This window comes from Eulemur rufifrons, chromosome 28 (assembly GCF_041146395.1).
Source record: "Eulemur rufifrons isolate Redbay chromosome 28, OSU_ERuf_1, whole genome shotgun sequence".
In the NCBI taxonomy this organism is placed as follows: domain Eukaryota; kingdom Metazoa; phylum Chordata; class Mammalia; order Primates; family Lemuridae; genus Eulemur; species Eulemur rufifrons.
In genome coordinates, this window is record NC_091010.1 from 47,574,021 (window position 1) to 47,590,191 (window position 16,171).

The 16,171-nt window shown below is 56.4% G+C and overlaps 1 protein-coding gene across 5 annotated transcripts in view; it reads left to right on the forward strand.

Annotated features, from left to right (window-relative positions):
• The first annotated feature begins 6,981 nt into the window (after positions 1–6,981).
• Positions 6,982–16,171, forward strand: part of PAX2 (paired box 2) — a 77,688-nt gene continuing 68,498 nt past the window's right edge. For 4 of the 5 annotated variants that reach the window (XM_069460242.1, XM_069460244.1, XM_069460243.1 and 1 more), the window contains exons 1-3: positions 7,042–7,084; positions 10,515–10,683; positions 11,407–11,604. In XM_069460242.1, coding sequence (XP_069316343.1) covers positions 7,042–7,084; positions 10,515–10,683; positions 11,407–11,604 — 410 coding nt within the window. Of the gene's footprint in view, positions 7,085–10,514; positions 10,684–11,406; positions 11,605–16,171 lie in introns of all 5 variants that reach the window. The other variant, XM_069460246.1, reaches the window with a different exon arrangement.

Below are 16,171 nucleotides of genomic sequence, written 5' to 3' on the forward strand. Positions count from 1 at the left end.
TCGTGGCTCCCGGCCGGGCGTGGGCGGAGCAGGCAGGAGTACACAAACCTGGGCCAGTCCCAGAGACACTCCTTTTCCTTGGGCCTCTCTCTGTCTCAGCTATTCCCTCTCGCCCCTTTTCCCCTCCACTCTGGTCCTTTGTCTCTAGCCTGTCCCCAGCCTGGGCGTCCCAGCCCTTCCGTCTCCCTGTCTTCCTGGCGGGTGTCCCCCTGCCTTACCCGCTCCCGGCTGTGGCGCGCTCTCCGCCTGTTCCTCACATCCACACAGCTGCTGAGAGAGGAGGAAGGGAGGGCGGGCGCGCCGCGGATGGATCCGAGACGCTGGCTTTGGTGTCTGCTCGCAACTCCGGGAAACTCGGCCCGTGTTCTCCCGCCCCTCTCCAACTGTTCCTCAGCGCTGCTGCGCTCTCGCCCGCTCTGGCCCCTTCCTTTCCCTGTGTGTCCGCTGTGGCTATATCGCTCCCTCTGGTCTCCGGGCATCTGGAGTTGCACTGCCCTTGCCCTGCACTCCGTCCCCTTTCGGCTGCCCCTTGCTGCCACCTGTCTCCTCCCTCCGCAGCCCCCTCCGTCGTGGTGGAGGTGGTGGGTGATGCGAGGACGTCCCGGTCCGCCTGCACTGTCTCCCTCGACCCCAGCCTGGTCAGGCCGCGGGCTCCCGGCCCGGCTGAGAAGAGGGCTAATCACTACTTCGCCACCGGCGTCCAGCCTCACTCGGACTCTCTCACCGTGGCTTGGGGAGGAGGGGAAGGGGCAGCTGGCCTTGTGGGGACCTCGGTAGCCCCAAACCAGCTCTCCAGGCCTTCCAGAGACAGGTGCCTTCTCAGTTCCCCCAGCGCCCCTTTCACGTCCTCTTTCTTCCCCTCCTCTCTCCTTTCATGCCTCCCCCGGTCAGGCCTCTCCCCGCCGTCTCATCTCCGCTCTGGCTTTGGTAGATTGACTGCAGGTCCTGGAAAGACCAACTTTCTTTGTTTGGAACCGGACCGGACGGGATTTCCTTCCCCAAGTCTCCGCCAATGGGCCAGCTCCTCCCAATGGTTTTGGCGGACTGGCTGAAGGGGACCGCGCCTGAGGCCACAATTAACCCGGCTGTTGTGTGTGGGGGGGCGGTGAGGAATTTAACTGATCCTTTAGCAGCTGCGCTTGTGCAGTGGGGAGGGGGTGCAGGAAGTGGGAATGGAGCAGTGGCAGGAGGGACAGACGGAGGACCCAGAGATAAACCTGGACGGGGTGTGGTATAGTCAATGGAAAAGGGAAAAAGTCCCGAAAGGGAGGAACACAGGAAGGGGGTGCGGTGATGAATCCCCAGTAACCTTTATAGGCTAGAGGTTGGATGGAAAACGTCTCCTCCCTGCCCTGCCTAAGGGCTCAGATTCCTCCCTTACCTCTTTGTGGAAGATTAAGGGTTCAGAAAACTGAGCATTTACTCCATAATCTGCTATAGAAATATTTTTTTTCAAAATGCCTACTGGTTAGCTCCATGGTGTAAACATGACAAGTGCAATTATCCCCACTATATAGGAGAGAAAACTGAGGCTCAAAGAAGCAAAGATACTATACATGTAGTGGCTGCCGCTTTTTCCTGTAGGCTGTGAGGTTAGTGGCCCCTTTAGCTGTGCAGAGGTCCATGGGTGCCTGGGGAAGTTGTGTCCAGGTCTGAGCCAAGAGTACCAGGCCTTCACTGGGCTCCTTCCCCCGACCCTTCTAGTTTGTTCTCTGTTGAACAGGGCCTTCCACTCCTATTCTGTTGACCTGCTGGCCCGGTTTCTCCTGGCTTGACTTTTTCCAGCCCCTCAGTCGGGTGACCCACGGGTGGCAGTCACCTGGCTGGCCCGTGCCACTAAGAGGCAGCTTTGGTGGCCAAGTGGCTTGCATTGTCGTTGCCTCTCAAAGGAGCTGCGAAGGGCCGGGCAGGTCGCAAGAACCTCTTGTGAGGGGAAGCCGGGTTAAAGAGGGAGGGGCCAGGAGGATAAAGGCCCAGCACGTGCGCGCAGCCTCCACAGGACCAACAGACCGCGCGGGCGGGGCCGGTCCGGAGTCAGGCCCCCCGGGGCTTCACGCAGGGAGCCCAAATATTGAGAACAAAAGCGGGAAAAGAAGAGTGAGAGCAGGAGGGAGGGAGGAATCAAGGGAGGGAGCGAGGAAACAGAAATTAGGGGGTCTTAGATGAAAAAAAAAAGAAAGTAGCTTTAGGGGGAATGTGCTGTGGAGTGTGAAATTGCAGCCCATGGTGCTCCATATTGTACCAGAAGCTCTTCCAAAAAAAAAAAAAAAAAAAAACCATCCTCCAACGTGACCAGAGGGCTAGGCAGGGGGAGGGGCGGGGAGAGAATGGGGGGAGGAGGGGAAAGGGTCTGGCGGGAGCCGGTCAGGCCGAACTGGAGAGGGGGCCTGGTGCGTGCGCAGTCCGCCGGGACCCTGAGGGCGAGTGGACTGTTGGGCGTCCGTCCCAGAGTTCGATTGTCAGAACTTTTTTTCTTTCTCTTTTCTTTTTGGTGATAGTGGTGGTGACTTCCCAAACTGGGAATAAACCAGACATGGAGCTCAACTGCGGAGCTGTAGCTCTGCTCTACACTGCTCTCTTCCCTCCTTCGTTTCTGCTTCTCTTCCCTTCGGACTAGTTTTTCCCCCCTTGATTCTAAACAGCTTTTTTTCCCCCCTGAACTTTAATGCGTTTAATTTGGTCCGCGCTGTGGGGAGCATTTCCTGGGGAGATACATTTAATTTCGGAATTTCTAATCCCTTCCCTCAGAGCCCGGCCTAGCTCCCCTTTGCCGCGCCCCAGGAGGTAGAAGGAGGAAGGCAGGCCCAGGCCACGGAGGAGGGGCACGGCTGGGATGCTCACGAAGCTGCCGGTGGCCCCCGCCAGGCCCCCCAAGGCCTAGCTGCCTCCCCAAACTGCTCGAGGCGGGGCGCCCGGGCCTCGGGTCAGGGCCCTGCGGGTGGATGGGAGGCAGCCACGCCTCTGCCTTTTTTCGCCTGGGCAGAAAGCGCTGAGCCAGGGAACGGGAAACCAGCAAACTAGCAGAAAAGTCTAGAAGGGAGTGGGTGCCAGCGGGGATAGTGAACAGGGTCTACGTGGGCGCTTCATTTCTGCACATTATGCCCACAAAAGCATTTGGGAGCTTGTGGGTGCGAATTGCACCGGGCTTGGCTTGGGGCGCCCATGCATAGGTACACACCAGGGGGAGGGTGCTTACACGCCTCCCAACACCTACATCCAGGCAGAGCAGGACTGGCCCAGCCCGAGAGCCAGGCCGGCAGTAGCTTAGCCTCCAGGGAGGAGGTGAGGGAGGAGGCAAGGGTGGGGGCTGCTAGGAGCCGGGCGAGCCTAGCAGGGAAGGGAGCGGAGAAGGCGAAGGAGCTGAGATCCACAAGGAAGATTTATTGGGCAGATCAGATGCACAGAGGCGGCTAATGAAGCAAATCCCGAGATGGGTATCAGAGCAACTCCCCAAAAGTTTATTTGCCTTTAAATTTCCGCAGGGAGGCGGGTGCCTTGTTTGAAGTGTAAATGCCCCTAGGTTGGGGGGTGGAAGGGCCGCTTTGAAAACACCAGAGAGAAAAGGTTCATTTAGAGGCAGACGGGAAAAGCAACCAACCCTGACAGGTCAGAGCCTGGGTTGTGTTTGGGGTTGGGTTGTTTTCTTTCTTTCTTTTTCTTTTCGTCTTTCTTCTTCTTTCTTCCCCCCCCCCTTTTTTTCCTTTCTTGCTTTTTTCCCCTCTACTAGACTTCATAGAAAAAGAAACAGGAAAGGCAGAGTCAGAGGAGAAGCCAGTGACTGGCTGAAGGCCAGCCCTTCATCCTGGAGCTCCAGAAGAAGGCAGAACCTTGGCTAAAAGGGGTTCCTAATCATCAGGGGGAATTGCTCTTTGGCTTTGTAGACCCAGGAATGGGCTGGCTAAGGAGGAAGCTGCCAGGGGCTAGCCTGGCACGAGGGTGTGTCCAGCTATCACCGGTGCTAGGGAGAGGGTCCCAGGAGCAGATGTCTGGGCTCTCAGTGGCTGCTTGGGAATTAGACTATCATGGAAGGGTGCATGTGAAGGATAGGTGTGTGAGCACAACTTTCAACACACTTGGTGCACTAAGCCCTCTTCTCTACAAAATGTGAAAATCTCTCTTGCCCAATATGTGAAATTTTCTGTGAAAATGCTTGTCCATGCCCTATGTGTAACATACGGATATGTCTAGCTGGTGCTAGAAAAATCTGAGTCTATGTGTGGAAAGGGGGTTCTACCCACAGTCTTGTTCCTCCAATAGTTCAGATCCCCCAAAACAACCTCCTGGATGACCAACATAGGGAGACCTGGGGCAAGGCTTACTTTTGTTCTGAGCACCTCTCGGTAAGGACCCTTCCTCAATTCTCCCCCTCCCCACAGGAAACTCAAGGCTGCACCAGCTAATTCCACCTGAGATCCCTTGCTCCCTGGCCTGGGACCTGTTCCCTTTAGGCTGCGCGAACTGTTTTTCTTTTTCGCTTCCACACGAAGTTAGTGCGTGTTCGTGGGGTTGTGAGGCCAAAGCAAACCCGGGAGCGCCATCTGCAGGCCTCTAGAGGAAAAGACTGACCTTCGGGGCCGGACCCTGCGTCTTCAACCTCTCGCCCGAGGGAACCTGCTCCGCCGCCCAAGGGAAGTGGGGTGAGGGCTGGGAGGGGGATGTCCAGAGGGGAATGTTTTTTTCCTCCCAAACTTTATCCCCCGCAGGTGGATTAAGCTGATCGGGCTCAGGAAGACCCAGAAGGGAGGGCAAATGCCAGGATCCCAGAGAACTCAGCCCAAGGAGTGGGAGGCTCAGAACCCTGTCGGCTGAGCCTGGTCTGAGCCCCGCCCGAGGATTAAGGTCGCCCAGAAAACCCGGGTACGAGACGCTCAGTAGTAGGCTGAGTTGAGCTGAGTCAGGCGGGTGCGTTAATCTATCTGCCGCCCAGGCTCCGGCCAGAAGGACAGGGGCGCAAGTCCGTGGCGCTTCCCCGGAGCACCTGGGGCTTCGGACAGAGGCCGGAAGAACCTCGCGTCTGAGCGGCAAGAGCGCAGCTCAGCGCGGGCTTCGCGGAGCCGCCCTTTTGCAGACCTAGGAAAGCGGGGGGAGGGAGCGAAGGAGGGAGAGTGAGTTAAAACATCAGCTGAAGTGCCAAGATGATTTATGAGACGAGGGAAAATATTTCATAAAGATCTCCCGGATATTCTGTACTTAACCAGTTAGGAGACAAAGGGCTTCTCCTGCCTGGTGCGTGCACGCAGACCCTAGTGAGCAAGGGAACGAGTGGCGGCGAGGGCTGCGGAGGCTGGGCCAGCAGCTCCAGCAGGAGTGGGGCCGGCCCGGCGCACTGCGCCTCCTGCGCTCGCTCCGGATCTGCCGAGCTAGCAGCGGGCGGCGCTCAGCCGCGTTCGCAGCCTCCTCTTCTCCCCAGCCGGGGAGAGCAAGCCTCGGTCTCCCGCGTCCTCTGCCGCCAGCAACGTGCCGCTGCGCAGTCTTCTCTCCCCAGTCCCCATCCCTGGCCACCTGAGAGTCCAGGAACCAAGTCTCAGGCTCTCCTGTCTTCCGTTGGGTCCCACCGAGGCAGGTGGGTCCAAGCCGAGGTCTCCAGCTCCATTCTAAACCAAGCGCACTGGACTGCCCAGATCCGGTGGGCAAGGGATCGAGGGAGGCCCTGCGCGCAGCAGTGCGTGGGACAAGAGAGGAAAAACTGCTGGGCACTTTTCCCCGGAATGTGAATTGGGGGTGCGTGAGTGGGGAGGTACCTCAAGAGGGAAAAGCGAAAGGGAAGAACCAAAGAGGAAGAGCCAGGAAGGAACCGAAGGGAACGCAGAGGTGAGGGTAGCAGGGTTAGGGCTATGGATTCGAACTGGGCCCGGGGCCGCGCGGCCCATGCGGGCACTGGCCGGTGGATGGCAGGGCTGGGCGAGTTGGAACTGAAAGCCTGGCTTTTCAGCATCGCGCCCTCCGCGGCCCTCTGTCGTTGCCTGAATATTCATTAGACTGGCCGCTCTTTATCCTTATCTAACGTTTATCTTATCGGCGAGTTTCGTTTCTCAGTGTAGTTTTAATCCCGGGCTCCCATTCCTCCTCCCCCTCGCCCTCTCCCCTCCCTCCCTGCCTCCCTGCCTCCCTCTCTCTTCCTTCGCTCGCTCTTCCCTCCCATTTCCCCCTCCCCTGCCCTCCCCTTTGCCGGCACCGGAGTGACAGGCGCGGGGCCCTCCTCGCCGAAGCTCGGGGCTCCGGCGCTGGCGAATCACAGAGTGGTGGAATCTATTGCCTTTGTCTGACAAGTCATCCATCTCCCGGCGCGGGGAGGAGGAGGGGGTCTGGAGGGGGCTTTGCAGCTTTTAGAGAGACACACACTCGGAGCCGAGGCTCCAGTCTCCGGCCGAGTCTTCTCGCAGCCGCAACCCACCTGGGGCCAGCCCAGCGCTGCCGGCGCCGCTCGGCTCCCTCCCTCCCTCCCGGCCCTTCGGCCGCGGTGGTTGCGCCAGCCTTTTCCGGGGGCGGGGGCCCGGCTCGCGCGCTCCCCTCCCGCTGGCGCCCGCTCGGACATCCCGGGGATTGCTACTTCTCTGCCAACTTCGCCAACTCGCCGGCACTTGGAACGGCCCCGCTCCCCTCCCAGCGCCCTCGGGCTGCCCCCGCCCCGCGTCCTCTCCGACCAACGCCTCTCGGATGACCGGGTTCCAGGGGAGCTGAGAGGAGCCGCCTCCCCCGCCCGGCTTCAGCCTTGGCCGCGGCTGCACCGCGAGCCATGCGCTCCCAGTGCCCCCCGGCCCGGCCCGCCTCCCCGGGGCCGCTCTGCTGACTGCCCAGCCTCGCGCCCCGACGGTGGGAAGTTGCGGACGCTGCGGTGGCCAGCCTCGGCCAGCTCCGAGGAGCCACCGAGAGCTCAGCGCTGCTCCCCCCTGCCTCCGCGCGCCCCGCAGCAGCAGCAGCCGGGCGCCCGCTCACCCTCCCTCCCCCACCGTCCCTCCCTTTTCTCCTCAAGTCCTGAAGTTGAGTTTGCGAGGCGACACGGCGGCGGCGGCCGCGCTGCTCCCGCTCCTCTGCCTCCCCATGGATATGCACTGCAAAGCAGACCCCTTCTCCGCGATGCACCGTGAGTACCGGCGCCCGGCTCCTGTCCTGGCTCGGGCTCTCCGTCCCAACCCTGTGCAGTTCCAGGTTGGCCCCAGGCCCCCGCGCTCAGGTCCCATCTTGGAGGCCACACTGGCTTCTCCTGGTCCCTCCTTTCATTCTTCCTCTTTCCCTTGCCTAGTGTTTCTAACGCCTCCAGCTTCTCTCCCTTTTGCCTTCTGTCACCCATACTTATTCCTCTGCCTGCCTTCCTGCCTTCCTGCCTTCCTACCTTCCTTGGTGCCCATCACCTACCTTTGCTCCTTCCACCTGCTCCTTCTTAGGTCATGGGATCCACTGCTCCAGGCCCTTGGTTCCAGCCACCCACTCCCTAGTCAGCCTCTTGCCCTGGGCTGGGGTACTAATTGGCAGGCAGTTTTCAGGGTGTTGTGTTTTGTTGTTTTCTTTTTTCTGTTTGCCTCCCCCCTCCTCCCTCCTCTCATCTCTATCTTTCTCAAACTTAGAGTTATGGGTGTCCAGGAGACTCCAAGCTTGGGCAGCCTGGTGTCAGGACAATCGGACAAAAAAGTGTGGGGGTGGGGTGCCCCCTTCTGACCCTCAGCTCTCAGCATCTCCGGGCTCTTCCAGCCCAGCCAAGGCTTCTTGTGGGTTGGTTTGGGATGTTTCCTTCCTCTTCCCTTCTTTCCCATCTCCCTTCCCTTTCCTTTCCCTTCCCTTCTCCTTGGGTTGGAAATCCGAGGTTGTCAAGACAGTGGTCATTTTTCCTAGCCTCTGCCTAGGAGATGCTCTAAAAACAAAGAGGGGCTCTGGAAGAAATTGAAGTCAGGGAGCGACCAGTAGTGCAGCCTTCCAGGCGGGCCCTGGGCAGAGTACAGCTCTGCTCTCAGTTCTAGATGCTCCTTGCCTGCCTCCCACTCCCCCTGCAGCCAGCAGCCTGGCCAGGGGCTCAGCAAAGAGCAAAAAAATGAGGGGGAAAGAACAAAAGGAAGGCAAATGCCAAAGCTGGGGAGAAAGGAAAAGAGAAATCAAAACAAGAGAAAGGAAATCAAAGAAAACATTGAAATAATGTTACAGAAAAAAGAGAAGAAGAGAAGGGAAGAAAAATAGAAAAATAGGAAAAAAGGAATTATTTTAATGAAATTTGAATTTATCTAATTTATGTCATGTCTTTAGCTTAGAAAACTATTCTGAGATTTTTTTGCAGGCTTTTTTCTAAGATAAAATTCTAAATAGAAAACTCCTCCCCATCTGTAGATTAATAATTAAGGATAATTTGTAACTTTTCACAAGGAAACTTTTTAGACCTGGCTTGGATCCTCTCTTGGATCTTAGACCTTTAGGACAAGAAAGCCAAGGAGGGAGAGCTGTGTTTTTCTGTAAGCATATATTTAGCATTAACAGGGATAGCTTTAAGAAACACTCCTAGGATAAAATATATTTCCCTAAATAATTTTCAAGCACAGGCAGTCCGAGCCGAGGACATCAGACCGCCACGGTTCTCCCGGCGGGAAAGCCTCGCTCCTTTTCGTAGGGAGCGGAACCGGATCCACACGCCCGCTTCGCCCGGCCCGCCTGCCTCGCGGCCGGGCTGCCACAGCTCTCTCCTCTCTTGCCGATTCCACCGAGTCCTGGCCGCCCACCGGAGCCACTTTGAAACCCAAAGGGGAGCAAGGCCCAACGGAAGGTGGTCGGAGGAGTGGAGAGAGCCGCAGCGCGGCCGAAGGACTGGCAGCTGAGCCACCGCAGCCCGAATTGGTGCCGGCGGCAGTGGCGCATTTCGGGCCTGACTCAGCGCCCGCTCGCGGCCGACCCCTAGCCCTGGACTCCCTCCGTACCCCTTTCCCATCCCCACCCCTTAGATTGGGGACGAGGGGCCGGGCCAGGAGCCCGGGAAGGCTGAATTATTCATCTTTAATCTGCCCGCAGCTGCCGCCTTTTCATACCGGTAACGCGAGTTCTCTCGGGGCCTAAATTATTGATGGTCGGGGTTTGGAGGGAGGGGAGGGATGAGGAGTGGGGCTAGAGATAGGGAGATTAAAGGGGTGGGGGGATAAAATAAGAGATTCCAGCTTCCCCCAGCAGCCCAATCAGAGGCCTTTCGCCCAAGGGGTTTCGCCCAAGCTTGCTCTAGGTCCCCCCAGAAGGAGACTGGAGAAGAATGGGGGGGGGGTGTCGCAGATGTCCCCGCTTTCTCCGAAACTTGCTTGAGGCCAGCAGTGCAGAGGCTTCAGGTTGCCGGCCCGGTCCGGCCCGACTCGGCCGCTAGAAGTCTCTGCGCTTCGATTGCTCAGTAACTGCGGCTCCTGGTTGATCGCTCTGGGTGCAGGATTTCTAGACTGCTGTAGGCCAGAGAGAATGGGACACCGAGCAGCGCCTTCAGACCTGGCACCCGGAGGCCGCCTCGGCTCCGAGATTGGGAGCTCGCGCTGCAGCCGGGTTGGTAACCCAGTGCCCTCCTCTTGTCTGGAGAGGGGTGCCGAGGTCTGCGGGATCAGAGAGATGCGAGCGGGCTTGGACCGGCTACACAGGGTGCCCCTTGAATCCTCAACCCACTGGGGCGGCCGGTGCCATGTAACCTGGGCGAGATGGTGGGCACCCAGCCCGGCGCGGCGCGGCGCGGCAGGCGGGCGAGCCCAAGCACCCTGCGATCTCAGCAGCTACCGGCAGCCGCACTGCTCTGGGCCGCCTTCCCGTCTCTGAGCGCAGCAGACTCCGGCCCCTGCCTCTTCCACCTTCCCTCCTCCGCTTTAGACACTAGGGAGACGAGGAGAAATATGGCCCGACCTAAAGATAAAAATCATAAAGGAAATAAAAATTCCCAATTCAAAACAAAACAAAAGCACAAGGAAAGAAAAATTCCGATTGAAAATAAATACAAGGATAGAGAGAGCAAAGGTGTGCATGTGTCAGAGATTTAGCCCTCTCTGTGCTCCGGGTTCTGATGAAGAGTCAACCGGGCCCCAACCGCACCCGCACCCCCAAATCATCGCCTCCAAGCCCTCACCAGCACCAACTGCCCCTTTGCCTGCGGCGCAGGCGGGATCCCGCTGGGCACTAGCTAGTCCTCTGCCTCGCCCTTCCTCTCCCCGCTTTCCTACATTCTCTCCCGCTGGCATTAATTCCTCTTTGCTGTTTTTCTCTCCCTGTCCCCTCTTTTCTTTCGCTCGGCTTCTCCATTCCTTCCCTCACTTTCTACCTTGCGTCTCACTGGTCTGAGTCGAGTTCTTGCCCGGCCCTCCGCTCAGCCACTGCGCTTCTGCGTCTCCAGAGCCTCGCGGGTTCCAATCCCCAGTTCTCTGCGTTGTGGTGGGGACCGCCACCTATCTCTTCGAGTTCGGGAATGTGCACTTCCTCCCTGCCTGCTCCCTTCGCACGTCCCGGGTCGCGGACCCTGACTAATGGCCGGTCCCTGCTGTGTGTGGGGTGTTGTTTTTTTTCTTGTCTCTCCCCAGCAGGGCACGGGGGTGTGAACCAGCTCGGGGGGGTGTTTGTGAACGGCCGGCCCCTACCCGACGTGGTGAGGCAGCGCATCGTGGAGCTGGCCCACCAGGGTGTGCGGCCCTGTGACATCTCCCGGCAGCTGCGGGTCAGCCACGGCTGTGTCAGCAAAATCCTGGGCAGGTGAGGGCCTCGGAGCTGTCCCGGGAGACGCCCTGCCTCTTTCCCCCGCCAGCCCTGGGTCTCCGCCCGAGGACTTGGCTAAAAGTCCAGGACCCCAAGCGGGAGAGGGAGATCCCCAAAGGGACCTGGAGAGCTGCTCCTTTTGGAGCCAGCGCTCAGGTGGTGGCTGCGGGCTCCAGGAAGGAGGGTGGAGCAGGGTCACCCAGTGCCTGCCCTGCTCCAGGGCCCTGGCAGGAGAGCAGCCTGATCCCCTGCTTTTCCAGAAGAGGAGGAATGCCTTTTCTAGCAAGTTAGTGTGGTCGAGAGGGGAGTGGGAGGTGGAGGAATGGGGTGGGGAGTGGAAAGGGATCCCCAAGAGGAGAAAAAGGGTCCTGGTTCCCATAGGTTCTCTGTGCTCAGTAGGTAAGGGCTTGAGGTGGTGCCTCAGCCCTGGTCAGCCTGGAGGCCTCGCAGCTGCTGTTCTTTCTGCTTTTTCCAAATGAAAGGTCGGGCTTTCACTCCCAGGGGTGCCTATGCTGACTGGTGTGCACCCAGCCCCTGGTGTGGCTGTCTCCCTGGAGGGAGCATCCCCCTTGTCCTCCTCATACTCCACAAGACACTGGGCCTTTTCCCTCTGCGCCGATGCCTCGGGCGGGAGAGTGGCTCAGCAGCTCTGGAGCCTGCAGCCCCCCTGCCCCTGCCGCCACCCACTTCTTGCTGACCCTGCCGGCTTTCCTGGGGCAGGTACTACGAGACTGGCAGCATCAAGCCTGGTGTGATCGGCGGCTCCAAGCCCAAAGTGGCAACGCCCAAAGTGGTGGACAAGATTGCTGAATACAAGAGACAGAATCCAACTATGTTCGCATGGGAGATCCGAGACCGGCTCCTGGCTGAGGGCATCTGCGACAATGACACAGTGCCCAGCGTCTCTTCCATCAACAGGTGAGTAAGCCACTTGGGCCAGTAGAGTGGGATTCCAGATCCTGGCTTCTGCCCGTAGGGGTGTCCCGCTGCACCTCCTCTCTGCTCTTTGTCCCCCTTTGCCCTCTCTCCCTATTCCCAGCCTGAAGTCCTTTGGGCAGGGAGAGGGGACCTGGGAGGCAAAATGATAGACAGACAGGGCTGTCTCTGGTTCAGGGCATTCCCTGCCAGGCTTCTCCCGCCGGTGTCCTGGAAATGAATCCAAGTGTTTGTGGTAATTAAGACTCCAAGATTACGTGCCTCGGGATCTAGAGACAATCACAGCCTGCAGCCCAAGCCTTTAAAATGACCAGTGTCTATTCATCGCCTCCAAACAGACTTCCCTTTCTAAAGACATGCTCCCTTCCCCAGGGGAAGCTGCCTGTCCTGGCTCCCCCAGCCTCCCTGCCAACTCCCACAAAATTTGCCTCCCAAGAGCCCAGGTCTTGCTAGCCAGCTCCACACAAATTTCCGGCCTACAAGCACTGGTGTCCAGGGCTGCAGAGCAAATGCCAACCACCAGCCAGCAACTGGCAGGAAGTAGAGGAGCTGGACAAAGGTTAGGGTGCCAGGCAGCGAGGGAGAACTCTAGACCTTGAGACTGAACCTTGGGAGATGTCCCCAGCCACCTAGAGTGCCAGGCTGAAGTCTTTGCACTAATGACAGGCTCAGGCACACGGAGACACAGGCCACAGTCAGCTCAACATGTAGGATAGTTAGGTCTCCTAGTCTCCAAGCTGCTCCAGTGTGCTCTCTGGTAGACCATATGTGTGCACTCTATGCATGTAAACCCCAGTGAGTGTGCCAGTGTGCCTATCTGTGGTAGCTACAGAACATACAAATAGTGGTTGGGCCCTGGAACCCCGGCTGGCGAAAGAGATTGCAGACCTATACAACCTGAAAATTGTACATAGAGATCCCGCACAAGTCACACATCAGTCAGAAGCAAGTCCCAGATAGCCTTGGGCCCCCCATTTTAAGATAGCCCCAAATGAAAAGAGGGCTAAGATTTCATGCCCTTGTTAGCATTTCTACTCTTCATAGGCTCATTATCAGGACAACTAATAATTCAGATGGTGCCTTATTCTGAAACTGGCATCACATATAAAGGGTTTTTTTTTAATATTTTGCAAATGATATGGAATTATCCCAAATCATCCTGAAAACAGCAGGTAAAATTAGCTGGTAGAATGTACCTTGGCTAAAGAAGATTCCCTCTGCCACACTCGTGCTGTAACGTACTGCGAGGCGACCCCAGAAATTATCCCGGTGTGTGCCATCTGTATTAAAATGGTTATTCAGTTATGAACAGGGTAACATAATACTGATCAGCTAATTATACACCGTCCGAAAACCCTCCAGCTCCCTGGGCCTGGCTCAGCCAGGTATTGAAAGCATAGTGATTTGACATTCAGATACCTTCCAAAGGAGCTGAAGAAAGATGCTGGGTGGTTCAGGAGAGGAATAAGTCCTTTGCATTTAAAAGCCAGGGGAGGAGGCTGGGGAAGCTTGGGGCTGAGGCTGGAGTGGCAGTTATGAGGGGAAGGGGACAAAGCATTGTTTTCTGAGCCATCTAGGGACTCAGCCTCTTGGCTGACTGCTGGTTCTGGGAACAATTGGAACTGAGGTCTTGGGCAGAGAAGAGTCGGGGCCAAGGGTGGCCCTGCTGAGGACTGGGTAGTGGTGTTCTGGAGAACATTTAAGAGAAATGCTTGTTGTCAGTGATAGGATTTTCAAGTAATTGGAGGAACCCAAGACATGTAGGGTTTTAGGTAATTTGTTTCTCTTGAATGGGATAGAGGAGTGGAGTGATACAACAGGCATGGTGGTGGCCCTGTCCCTCCTCCCCCCAACAAATACCCCTCACTGGCTGAGATGATTTTGGAAGCTGGCTTAGGCGCAAGTTTGGGATTGCTTTTATCCAGAAAAGCCACGGAATGCAGGGGACAGGTGACCCCAGGATCAAGCTCCAGAGGCCTCGAGGTACACTCACCAGAATTGGGACAAAGTAGACAAGGGAGCTGCAAGTGAGATGAAAGTGGGAAAGAACAGCCTCAGCTTGACAGCACTGGCAGCTGCAGAATCCGCGCAGCACAGAGCCCTGCCACCTGAGGGGCACAGAGACTTCCTTTGGGTGTGGAGAAATGGCCATCTGTGGGCAGGTGTCGCTGGAGATGGAGAGGGAGTGGGAGGAGAGGGACTGAGGCCACCAGCAGGGTGGGCAGTCAGCCCTGGGTCTGCAGTTAGACTTCCCAGCTTACTTTGTCAATGAGGAGCAGTCAGGCTCTTCCCAGTTTTGCTTTGGGCCAGCATCCTCCCATGGTTCATATTTTGGAAAGAATTCTGGGGGCCAGGGGGATGCATGTGGGCACCACACCCTTAGCTTCATTCCTGTAGGTGCTTTGCTCTGAAGAGGGAAGGTTTAGCTGAGATGTGTTGTTTTCACCCTAAAGCCTGATAAAGACAGGATATTTCTGCTGCTGCTGGTTATGTCAGAACTTTGCCTCTTCTCTGTTTTGAGAATTCTCACTCACTGTAGGAAGAGCCTGGAAATTTTCCTCTGTGCAGAAAGTGTGGTGCATCGGGGAGCGGATGGGCCTTGAGTTTAGAGCTTTATCCCTGGTGAGGTGCCCACTTTCGTTGAGTACTTTGTAACGGTTATGAGTAAGGATGTGCAGGAGCCGGTGGCTGGCAAGGAAGGAAGTCCACACATGCTCGCCCACCTGAGCCAAAGGTTTTTCATCTTCTCCTCCCCAAAACAGATGCTGTCGCCGCACTTGAAATATGTTGTTATGGTTATAAACTAAATTGCTTTTCATGCTTTAAAAATGGTTTTGGCATTCTCTGATCCTGTCGCGATAAAGGCTTGGCCGTCCAACCTGCATTCTCTATTAGTAAATCCTTCTAGACGTGCCTCTCTGAACCAAAGGACTGGGTCAGGAAGACCTCCCCACTCCCAGAGACCACTGTCAAAAATCCCCGAGGATTGACTGGGTTGCTTAGTATGTGGAATTTATCTGAATCTTTCTAAATATCGGGTAACCGATTGCGGAGCACGGAGTTGCCAGCTCTTCAGCTTGTACAGCGCTGCTGTGGAGAGTGGGTGTTTATAAACAGGTGACTCTAGATGGAAACTTGGTGTGGGAAATGGCCTGGAGGGGGAAGAGGTGGAGGGAGATCCATGCTACTGAAAGAGGAAAAAGTCACCTGGTTACACCACTGAACAACCGACTAGGCAGGAAGGATTTTCCTGATTATATGCCAAAGTTTTCTGGTTTGGCTGGTGCTCTGGGCAGGAAATAGAGCTCCTTTGAAAGAACAGGCACAAACCCCAGATAGAGTCTAGGGAAACTGAAGATCCCCTGAGGGTGCTCTCTTGGAATGAGCTGACAAAAAGGGCATCACCTTCTACTTTTTCAGCCTGACCGACACTCTTTGGGGTCAGGGCCACTCCCCATTCCTAGATCTTTGGAGTGGACTCTGCCAGAGTCAACTGCGCACTGACCACCCACTATCCACACTCACCCTTAGTCTGTTTGGCTCTAAGTGAGCACATTAATTCTCCTAGCAGTGGCAACGCTGGCTTCAAGAACGCTATAATCCCAGCACAGTGGTAAAGAATTTTATCCTGTGCTATTTGAGTGTCCCCTTTGTGTCATTCTGGGGTCTTTGTCAGAGGTCCAGCAGTGGGGTGACAGTGGTCTACCAGTTGTTCTTTCAAAGGCCCAAAAAATCTAGGAGCTGCTCATCCTAACCAAGGGAATGTTGAAGACATGTTCAGGGCTGAGGTCTGCTTGTCCCTCTCAGAACATTGCGTATTTGACTCTCGGACCTGGCTTGGCATGAAGCTGGGCCAGAGGGGCGGCATTGTCTGCCACATCTCCATACCCTTGCAGCTGTTTGGTGGTCAGGCTGTTGGTCTCGTGGCAAAGATCCAGGGCAAGTTGGAGAGTTAAAAAGACTTCTACCCACACAGGAATGAGAAAAATAAGGACAGAGAATTTGCCTTCTGCGGCCCTGAGCCTAGCAGACTGAGCTCACAAATAGCAGACAAACAAGCCAGTTTCTGTCTGAAAAGCCTTGCTCACTTGTCCTTGTCCTTCCCCAGATAGTCCCCTGTTGTAGAAGTTGCCCATCATTATAATAACACGTGAAATAGGCATGACAGTTGGTAGTCTTAGTCCTTAAAATGGGCTAGAGTTGTCTTCCTGAAAGTCTCAATTTTGTTTCCTCAGTTATTTTATTTTTATTTATTTTTGAGATGGAGTCCTGCTCTGTTGCCCTGGCTAGAGTACAGTGGGGTCATTGTAGCTCACTGCAACCTCAAACTCCTGGGCTGAAGCGATCCTACTGCCTCAGCTTCCAGGGTAGCTGGGACTACAGGTGCACACCATAACCCCTGTCTAATTTTTTCTATTTTTGGTAGAGATGAGGGTCTTGCTGTTACTCAGGCTGGTCTCGAACTCTTGAGCTCAAGCGATCCTACCGCTGTAGCCACCCAGAGTGCTAGGATTACAGGCGTGAACCACAGCGTGTCTAGCCCCTCAGT